Genomic DNA, 10,454 nt, shown 5'->3' on the forward strand with positions numbered 1-10,454 from the left:
TGCCTGTCCCTCATTAGAGCATAAAAGCAGTTCATAGGCCTTTAGGGCTGGCAGTAGTAAGACCTTTGAACACGCAAAGTAAGCTGAGCTCTAACAGAACTAAGGATTAGGTTCCAACCTTCAGTACATTTCTGACTGGATGCAGATTCAGCAGCTGGGCTATTTTTGGCTTGTGAACAGCTAATGGCTGTTTATTTTTAAGGTCGTTTTCTGTTTGCATAGCATGTACACCCTTCTGGTGGGTGGGAGGCATTGTAAAAACAATCGCTGCTGTGCAGAGTTAGGAACTAAACCTGGAGAGGGATGGAAAAAACAGAACTCAGTGTACTTATTGCTTTAAAGCCCAAAAACATCTGCTTAGGTCATAAGGTTTGCTGGCCCACTCTGAGCTGCGTCCCCACCGGAAAAATCCCGTTCCAGTTAATACAGACTATTGCAGGGGATTGCAGGAGACTTGGGGAAAGCCTGTCAGACAACAACATGGTATAAATAGAAAGGAGGCATCAGATTTGATGCCCTTACCTTCCAGCAGTAAACAGAAACCAGAGCAGTCTTCTCTCAGCTGAGGAGTCACCACTTGAGCTGGGCTGACTAGGCCTGGATCCCAGCTCTTGTTAAGACCCTTGTTCAATAATAACATGCTTTATTATCCTATTTTCCTGGCTCCTTCCTTTTGGCCATATCTTTATTCACACACAGTCAATTGATACAAATTCACTGGAACAGGAGCAGTTTATAAAAGACAGTAAGAATAATTATCTTGAACTGAAATTTAAAAAAACATATGGCCATCTGCCAAGCAATTCACTGCTTGTAACAGGTTGTGGTAAGGAAACATTTTAAAACATTGGCAGTGTATTCCCAGACATGTTGCTTTTCCAGACCACAAAATACACAATACAAAAATATACTAGAAGTAATAACGGAGTTTGTAGAAATGTCTGCTGCAAAACAATTGCTGTTGTCTGATTTCCTCTATATTTACTCCCATTCTACATTATGATAGAATACTTGAATAAACACAGTTAATTTCTAACTGAATTTGAACTTTAAAGTTGATCTCAAGTAAACTGTAAAGTCTTTGGCTCCCATCCTTGAAGTACATAAAGGATCTTAACTTTGGACTAGTGAGACTGATAAGGCAGGAGGTGAGCCTACAAGTGAGAATCTGATGCCTTGGGCAGCAGCTCAGGAGGGAAGGGAAAGCTGAAGTGCTGTACTTCACAGGATCTTAATTTGAGGCTTTTTCCTGGATTTTTACAGACTTTTAACAAGTCTTCCCTGGGCTGTCTTTACCTGATAGGTTTGAGATTTTCAAGTTTCTAGTAGTCTGGTATAACTGCTGTGTTTGAGATTTGGGTCTGCACTCAATTGAGTGAACGGCAGTACCTCTCTCCCTCCGTATTTCACTGCTCACTGTAATTTTCCCTGTCCCTTTCCCCTCTCCTTTCTCCTCCTGGCCCAGTACCACTGGCATGGCCTCTTTCCATGTGAGAGACTGGATTCTCCAGTGCTTTGCTAGCACTGCTCACACTGAGCCCCACACAAGCTCCCTGCATTCAAAATACCATTCTCTTAGTGTTTCCAACCTTGAGAAGATGGAATCCGGTGCTGGCAGTACTGTGCAGGGATGAGCAGCTATTCCCTCAGCCTGGCACACTTGCAGTGAGAATCTCAGAATGCTCATGGAAAGTGACATCCAGAGTGGCCCTTGCTGTGACAGAGGAACACACAGTGGGCAGGCCAATGTGTTCAACTCCAGGATTTCATGCTGCTTTTCCTCCCAAGAGCCAATCTCAAAACATTTCAAACAAGAAATGTTTTAGCAGAGAGAAAGAATAAGGCACTGAAGGTGAGCTCATTTGGTCAAGACTGATCCACAGGGCGCTGCCCCACTCCTCAGTGCTCTTCACTGAGCTGTTCTCTCTGTGCTCACATTGTATTAGACCTTCTCAGAGGGAAAACCTTGTCTCAGCTCTGACACCACACACAGGGGCCAAGATCCACCATCCTAGGCATGGCCTTCAGAGAAGACATCAAAAAGGACATGCATTGGATGCCAGAGGTTGGATTCCCAGTGGGTAAACACGACCAGTTCCCAGGGAGGTCAGCTGTGGAAAGATGACCAAGATACCTGTGAGGTATAAAACTCTGTGTCTGCTGGCCACTGCTCAGCTTTCTCATCGTCAGACTTGTCGCTGTCATCGCCGCTGGAGGGTTCGTAGCCCTGGATGGCAGAGTGGATCGGCTCCGGCTGCCTCCGATCCGCCTCTGCCTCCTTCTTCTTCTCTGCCAGCAGCTGCCTGTAGCACAGGTTGCAGACCCTCAGGGGCTTGGGGGACAGCCGGGGCATCAGGAACCTCTGCCTGGAGCAGTCAGCGCACACGACGAAGCCGCACTTGCGGCAGTGGTGCCGGCGGGTGAGCGTGGAGAACTTGGTCTGCGTGCAGCGCATGCAGATGTCCGTGGCCTTGTCTGGGATCCAGGGGGCCGCGGGCTCCCTGCAGGGCTGCCGGCCCGTCTTGGTCAGCAGGTGCTTGATGCACTCCTCCAGGTGGCTGATCCACTCCTTCCTCTCCGTCAGGGAGGCTGCGGAAACCACAAAGGACTTCTTGGAGGTTTTGATCATCCAGCGGTTCTTCATCTGCAAGGTGTCTGGCAGCGTCTCCAGAGTGACATCTTCAAGGGGGATGATGTGCTGGGAGTTGTACTTCCTTTTGTTGATGATGATGCTGCCGTAGACCAGGATGTCGTTGAAAAGGAAAAATATGCGAGGCTTTGGTTTCTTGCGGCATTCTTTGGTTAAAATCCCTTCTCCCAGGAGGACCCTGCCCGGCAAGGCTAAGGGCTGCCCAGAAGCCCCAAAGCAGTTTTCCACAGCAGCAATGCGCTGGCTGTTGATCTCCGTGTTTGCAAGGTGGTCCACCATCTCCAGCTCACTCTGGAGAGAGGAAAACAAAGAGGCAAGTGGTGAAACTGCACCAGGGAGAAGGTGAGTAGCCAGTGCATGCACAGGTGAGATGCTGCTAATGCAATCTGAGGCTACAGGTAATCTCACTCCTTGCTTTAGTTTGTTACCTGTCCAAATACAATCTCCAAACTATCTGACCTCCTTTTGCAACAGCCCCGGCTGCACTGGGATGGTGCAGTTTGCAGCAGTGGAAATCCCTGAAGGCAGAGCCAGGTCTTTCTGGTGTTGCTTTTATCCCTGTGTGTCCTTAAAAAAGAAAGCTGCTTGGTCTGAACCTGGTTTTATGCAGATCCCTAGATCTGCATAAAAGGGTCTTGAGAGCCAGCCTCCCATTTCTGACTGCACACCTGCTTTCTCAGGGATTGCTTTCAGACACACACACTGCCCCCCCCCAGCTCCATTTTGGGCCAGAGCTGAGGCAGGCACAAAAGAAAAATGTGTGGTATGACTTGTTCCTGCTGTTCTTCCATGCATTACAAAAAGGATAAAAACAAAAAATGAGAAAAGCCTTCATGATGTGAATAAACTCACACAAGTGAAGCCTTTCCTCTGTTTTCCCTTGGCTGACAGTGCTCCAAGTGCATGGCACATCACTCTGCAGACAGTGAGCTCTGCTGGAGGGGAAGTGGAATGCAGCACACTCATCTCTGCCACACCTCTGCACCCTCCTTCTCCCACCATCTGGGGTTTGCCATTGTGATGTGTTTTTGTTCTCTCAGGAAACCTAGGTAAGGGTAGCCCTGAGGCGAAAACAGCTGCTGGCCCTTGGCAGTCTGCAGTGAGGGAGGTGCTCCCTGTGAGTGGATTTTCTCATTGGCCCTTGCAGGCTGGAGGGTGCTGGCCCAAGGCCAGCAGGCCATGGGAATGAGAGTCATTTCCTGCTGCAGAGAGGTAGCTCAGCCATCACAAGGCAGGTCACAGGGCCATGTGTTGTTACCCTGGTTGCTGCTGATGGTTCCTGGGAGCACTCCTGCTCAGCTGCTCTCCACTGCTATCCCTGTGCTCCTTGCCCAGGGCCCCTGCTGCCAAGGAGGCTGGAGGGAAGAGGAGGATGACAATATGCCAGGTCCTGTGCATGTGGGACATTCTACCCTTGCCCCTCAGCCCCAGTCCCCCCTTTGCAGTGCTGGAAGGGGAACCACAGAGTGGCTGCTGCACACCATGCACCTCTCAGCTGAGCCATCTGGCAGGCAGAGCGGGCAATTCCTCAGAGCTCCCAGAGCTTCCTTCTCTAGGGTGAAAAGGCACGAGGCCAAGACAAGCTCTGGCCATGGCAGACCTAAATGGAGTGACCCAGGCTGCAGAAAAAGCTTTCACGGAGAGGCACGGAGTGCTGGTGCTCCTGAAGAGCTGCCTCCCTCGGGGTGCTCTGGAGCTGGAGGGAAGGATGTGAATGCTCAGGGCCCCAGAGCCTGGAGGGCACAGGGTGGAGCTGGGCAGTGTTGGGCACAGCCACTCTTGTGGGTGTGCACTTGACATTTACTGAGTGCTCTGGCTAGGCTGCAGCCAGAGGGGGAATCCAGGGGCTGCCTCCAGCAGCAGGGGCTGAAACCACTCCCAACCCACCTGCCATGGCACAGCCATGCAGAAGCTGGGCCAAGGATCTGTTACTTGTCATCAGAGGGGAGAGCCTCCATTCCCAGCATGGATCCACCAGCCCAGTGGATCTGTGCATGGAGAGGAGATGTGCTGCTGCAATAACCACCACATGTTCTTACCCACTCCCTCATAAATACACAAATTAGGCTGAAGAACAAACAGGCAGGGCACACTGTTGTGCACAGCTGTGTACCAAACTCCCTGACCAGGGTTTCCTGGACCTATCCTGGGATGTGGTCTCTCCACAAATCCCTGGCTGAGGATTTCCTGTGTGAAAGAGCAAGATGAGCACACAAATAATAAAGGAAAAACTCAAATTACAGCTTGGGATCCTTGGTGTGCAAGGACTGTGAATGCAATAATATACTGTCAGGAACATTTGGCACCAGCACCACGAAATGGGCTAAACCAAAGCAGTCCCACCGGTTTCCTTTCCTCATGCTTCTGGGTTATGGAGCTCTTAGCCTGCCTCTTTCATTTTATGTAGTTTAGAAGCATGGCCCAGCCTCTCAAGAACTCATGGTACCTGACATGGCTCTATTTCTAGGGATCTCTGCACACCAGATTCCAGTGGAAAGTAAAATATTTTGTCAGATATAAAGGCCTTGCCTGCACAGAAACCCAAGCTCATTTTCAAAGAGGAGAGTAAGCTCTGCTGCTGTGAAAGCTTTAGCTCTTGCATTGCCCAGGATCCCTGCACAGAAAGCTCTTGGACTTACTGCATAGAGCAAAAGGAGAAGGTGCTGGACACAATCCTCTAGTGTGAAAAAAACTGAAGGTAAACTCTCATTACACATCAGACTTGTACCTGCAGGTATGTCCTTTCTCCTCCACCCTCTGGTTTGCTGCCTAGTTAAAATACCAGGAATTAACCTAAGAAAAGCCAACTCTGTCATGGGAAAATCTCTGCTCAGACTAAAATTATTGGCTGCTCTAGCCCAGGGTATTTCTTGAAGGAGTTTTCGTGGGATGAAAAGGCAGAATGTTTTCCTCCCATCTCTCTTCCCCTTCAGGCATAAGTGACTGGAGAAGAACACATACACATAATTAAAAAAAAATAGTAGGAGTGGGACTTACAGTGCTTACCTTTAGGCTAGGACAACTCACTCTATGCTTCTGTGTGCTCCCTGTTCAGATGGGGGCTGAAACAGCCATCAGAGGGGCTGACTCCTCACATCCCACCACAAGCCAGATCCGTCCTGCCCCAAGTTCCACACAGTGCTCAGCTTGACTGACAACATAAAACCCAATTTCATGTTAATACTGTGACTCACTGCAAATAATCCACAGTTTGGCTCTGGAATGCAAGCACTTTGTAAATCTGGTAAATAAAGATAGCTGCTGAGTGCTACTATGGTCTGCTTTCCTGGGAGATGAGAGCCTCTCCCTTTGGAACAAAGTGAGGATATGAAGTCTAATCTATTTTATTAATTTTGGTAAATGTTTTTTCATGTTTGCTCAAGTTTGCTATATCAGGCAGCAGGGTCACAGTGCTTATTAGCAAGTGCTACATATGCCCATGTACCACATGCAGCAGCAGCAGCTTACCCAGCTGAAATTAAGGTGGCAAGATGTGTTTTTCTGGCATTGCTGATTTTCACAGAAGTTTCTGGCATGGCAAATTCTGGGGTTGTTTTTTTCATCAAGTTCTGCTGGTTCTGCATGTGATCAAATACTATGCAGTGAATATGACTGATGTTCAAAGGAAAAAAAAATACAGCTTGGCACTCCACTCCAGAAGTAAGCACGCCACAACACTTAACAATGAGCGCTTGTTCACTTGTGATTATAAACAGCCATGTTGGTGCCTGCCAGGCACAGCATTTCAACTTAAGCTCACGGGTCAGCAAGTCTGGGGTATGTTTTTCAAGTCTGTATGTATCTAAGGCTTAGGTGTACCGAAGCAGCGAGCTCTTCTACCTGATCCTTCCATTCCTGCCATCAGGCAGAACTGACAGCCTTGGTATCCACTGCACACCTCATGCATTCCACACGTGGGATAGTCCATTCCACTGAGATCTGACTGCTGAGGGCTGCCAGCAGAAAATGCCCCGAGCCCCACCTCTCTACAGCTTTCCCTGAACTCCTGGAGTTAGGGCTGGCATAAGCTCTTGCTCACCGAGGACAGCAAGTAGGATGCAGCTGCCCGAGCAGGCATTTAGAGCAAGAAGAAAAAGGTTCCTCTCCTTTTCCTGCCTGAAGGTATTTCAGCTTGCTTCTCCCTCTTTCCCGGCATGTTGTAAGTGCTGGGGTAAGGAGGACAGGCTCTGGTAAACCCCCTTCCTGCCATGCTTACGAGGAACCCAATTCAGCACATGGACATTTAGGGTCATATCACTCCATTAAGAATGTCACCAGTTCCAGTGGGACATGGACTGACTGAGCTGCCAAGCTTCTCGCCACTGCTGCTCAGTGTAGAGCCACAGCAAGGGGCCGGGCAGCGGCTTTGGAGGAGCTCAGACTGATGCTACCGAACCCAGCTGTTGGCAGCCTGAGCTCAGTTGTGGCTCTTGTAAGTGCCAGCCAGGCTCAGAGGCGCCCAAGCAGCCGAAGAAGGGAAGGAATGGAGGGAGGAAGGGGGAAAACCACGAAACTCAAGGCAGAGCCTTACCCGTCCGTTCCCCCCCGTCTCTGTCCCCGCACTTATCCCGAGGCACTGATCCGCGTGACGGCGACAGACACGGGCCGGCTGCCGAGGGGAGAACCACCGAGGGAGGAGACAATTCCCTGTCCCTGCCAGCGCCCGGGAGCTCACGTTTCCCTCTGGAACAGGCGCAGGGCCCAAGCGGGTCCCGCTTACAGCTCCGCAGCGGGAGCAGTGCCCGGGCTCTTGGGCAAAGTTGGCAACTTAAAGAGTCCCGTCTAAAAACCCCAACACGCCCGCTCCTCTGGAGCGGCGTTCGGGCCTCAGGCTCCGCACACGCATGACGGGATCCCCGGTTCCAGCAGCGCACACCGCGGGATCCCCGGTTCCAGCAGCGCACACCTCGGGATCCCCGGTTCCAGCAGCGTACACCGCGGGATCCCCGGTTCCAGCAGCGCACACCTCGGGATCCCCGGTTCGAGAAGCGCACACCGCGGGATCCCCGGTTCCAGCAGCGCACACCTCGGGACCCCGGTTCCAGCAGCACACACCTCGGGATCCCCGGTTCCAGCAGCACACACCTCGGGATCCCCGGTTCCAGCAGCGCACACCTCGGGATCCCCGGTTCCAGCAGCGCACACCGCGGGACCCCGGACGGGCAGCGCACACCTCGGGATCCCCGGTTCCAGCAGCGCACACCGCGGGATCCCCGGTTCGAGAAGCGCACACCTCGGGATCCCCGGTTCCAGCAGCGCACACCTCGGGATCCCCGGTTCCAGCAGCGCACACCGCGGGATCCCCGGTTCGAGAAGCGCACACCTCGGGATCCCCGGTTCCAGCAGCGCACACCGCGGGACCCCGGTTCCAGCAGCACACACCTCGGGATCCCCGGTTCGAGAAGCACACACCTCGGGATCCCCGGTTCGAGAAGCACACACCTCGGGATCCCCGGTTCCAGCAGCGCACACCGCGGGATCCCCGGTTCCAGCAGCGCACACCGCGGGATCCCCGGTTCGAGAAGCACACACCTCGGGATCCCCGGTTCCAGCAGCGCACACCGCGGGATCCCCGTTTCCAGCAGCGCACACTGCGGGATCCCCGGTTCCAGCAGCGCACACCTCGGGATCCCCGGTTTCAGCAGCGCACACCTCGGGATCCCGGGTTCCAGCAGCGCACACCGCGGGATCCCCGGTTCGAGAAGCACACACCTCGGGATCCCCGGTTCCAGCAGCGCACACCGCGGGCTCCCGGCACGGCCCCCCGCCGCCGCTGTGTCCCACGGCGGGCGGAGCGGAGCCCCAGACCGCCCCTGTCCCCGCTCCGGCAGCGGAGCCCCGGCTCTCCCCGCCGCCCCCGCCGCAGCCCCGCTCGCCCCGTACCTGCCGGCCGGGCCCGGCCGCGCTCCGCGCCGCGCCGGGCGGCTCCGCCCGCCCGCGGCAGGGCCGGCCCCGCCGCCGCTCCCGCCCACCGCCGCCGCGGCCAATGGCGCCCCGGGGCCGGGCGGGGCTGCGCGCCCCGGGGCCGGGCGGGGCTGCGCGCCCGGGGCGCCCGAGACGGGGCAGAGTCGGCTCCGTGTCTGCGCCCGGGGCGCTGCGCGTGTCCCGTAGCCGCGTGTGCCCTGCCGACATCCACCGCCCTCCTGCACGCTCTCCGCTTGGCCGCCCCGGCGTAACTCAGTGCATTTAGTTTGCTGGCAGTTTTGAGTTTCAAGTTTTGTCACCCCCTAATCACAGTATATTCCATCGAGTACAATGGTGCACATGGATGACATTGTATAAAGATTGTTTCAGTGATAAAATACCCCCAGTGTTTACACTTAAGAGGGATATAAATAGAGACATTACACTGGTCCAAAACAGAAACCAGACCTCCTCCCAAGCTTTGGATCACATCTTCTAACCACTTTTGTGATTATTCTTACAGACGTTTGTGTAGAGAACAAGCTATTAACACTGAAATTGGCGTGTCAGGGAAATCTTTTGCATTCCTCTCTCCCACCCGCTCACCCCCCCCCCGCAAGACAGTGCCGGAGGGTGCTGGGGTCGCTGGGCAGAGGCTGGGAGTGTCCCTCAGCACTGCTGAAGGTGCTGCAGGGGAGCCGAGCTCTGGCCCTTGCCAGGTGCAGTCACACAACCCCAGGCCTGTGCTGATCTATAATTCAGGTGCTTGCTCACTTTCTGTAATAGCTTTTCTATTTTTAATGGGAAGTGATGGCCCTGTCAAGGTATTATAAATATTTTTTTTTCCCAGGTTTTCATTTTCTTTGGTAATAATAATGTGGGCTGGGACGCTCATGGTGCACTTTAGAGCTAAAGTGCTTGGCAGTCATGGGAGTTTCCACAAGACCTTTTTTCTTTACACTTTGTGTTTGTGTCAGATGAGCAAATAAATGAGGACATGGACTAAGTTCAGTGCAGTATGTGGCTGCCTAGCAGTGTACAAGGGAGGGTTACAGAGGTGGCCATCGGGTCACTGCCAAACCCCTGAAAACCTGGGAGAAAGCTCAGCACAGAGGGGAGGCTGCTGGGCTGAACAGAGAACAGATTCAGGTTATCACTGCATATATAGTGATATATATATATGTAGTGATATATAAAAATATAGTGAGATATATATATATGTGTATATATATATATATATATATATATATGTGTATATATATATATATAGTGATATATATATATATAGTGATATATATATATATATATAGTGATATATATATATATCTCAGGGCTTTATTGTGGGGTCTTTTCAGTCCTCCTCCCTTTTCTGTGGGGCGGAGTGGTCTGTTGGTGGAAGGAGCATGGTCTGCCTTCGCAGGCTGGTTTTCACACCTGGGAGCTGGTTTGTGTTGAGCTGGAGTACCAGCTGTGTCCTGGCTGCCTTGGGACCAGTCTGCTAACTCTGAGGAGATCTGCCCAGCTTATAAATTAATTCTCTACAGAATGCTGGGGCTTTTTAAACAAGAGCTAACTGTAAATATCTCTAAACTATAAATAGACAAAGCACTGAACTAAATATGCCAGAGTTTGTTTTAGCTGTCAGACTAATTCAGATCTAACCAGCCATATATTATTATTCTGAAACTGTTTTTTTTTCTCCTGTATGCTAAAATTATTCTGAATTTGCTCTTATGTTATGCTACTCATAGTCTCTATTACTGAGATATAACCCTTTAATTTCTTTTTCTTGTTGTTTTTCAGTATGCTCACCTGGACAACACATCAGCCAAACGCAGCACTGGATTGGCCAAACCACCTGGGATTTGAAGGTTTTTTCCTTTGTTCCTCTTCAATCAGA

The 10,454-nt window shown here is 51.9% G+C and overlaps 1 protein-coding gene across 3 annotated transcripts; it reads right to left on the reverse strand.

Annotated features, from left to right (window-relative positions):
* Positions 1-654: 654 nt before the first annotated feature.
* Positions 655-8,596, reverse strand: LOC110476258 (pleckstrin homology domain-containing family F member 1). 3 transcript variants are annotated; one of them, XM_077786305.1, is made up of 3 exons: positions 8,534-8,596; positions 5,657-5,801; positions 655-2,941 (listed from the first exon to the last, which is right to left on the reverse strand). In XM_077786305.1, the coding sequence occupies exon 3, from the start codon at positions 2,927-2,929 to the stop codon at positions 2,108-2,110; it is 822 nt and encodes a 273-aa protein (XP_077642431.1). In that variant the 5' UTR covers positions 2,930-2,941; positions 5,657-5,801; positions 8,534-8,596; the 3' UTR covers positions 655-2,107. The 3 variants fall into 3 exon arrangements, with proteins under 3 accessions (XP_077642431.1, XP_077642432.1, XP_021396743.1); XM_077786306.1 differs by lacking the exon at positions 8,534-8,596 and adding an exon at positions 7,182-7,644; XM_021541068.2 differs by lacking the exon at positions 5,657-5,801 and having other exon boundaries at positions 8,534-8,576.
* Positions 8,597-10,454: the final 1,858 nt, after the last annotated feature.

Source organism: Lonchura striata, chromosome 13 (assembly GCF_046129695.1).
Source record: "Lonchura striata isolate bLonStr1 chromosome 13, bLonStr1.mat, whole genome shotgun sequence".
NCBI classification, from domain to species: Eukaryota; Metazoa; Chordata; class Aves; order Passeriformes; family Estrildidae; genus Lonchura; species Lonchura striata.

Bases quoted from the DNA above. Each gene is read 5' to 3' on its own strand.
- LOC110476258 (XM_077786305.1), bottom strand. From the start codon at position 2,929: ATGGTGGACCACCTTGCAAACACGGAGATCAACAGCCAGCGCATTGCT.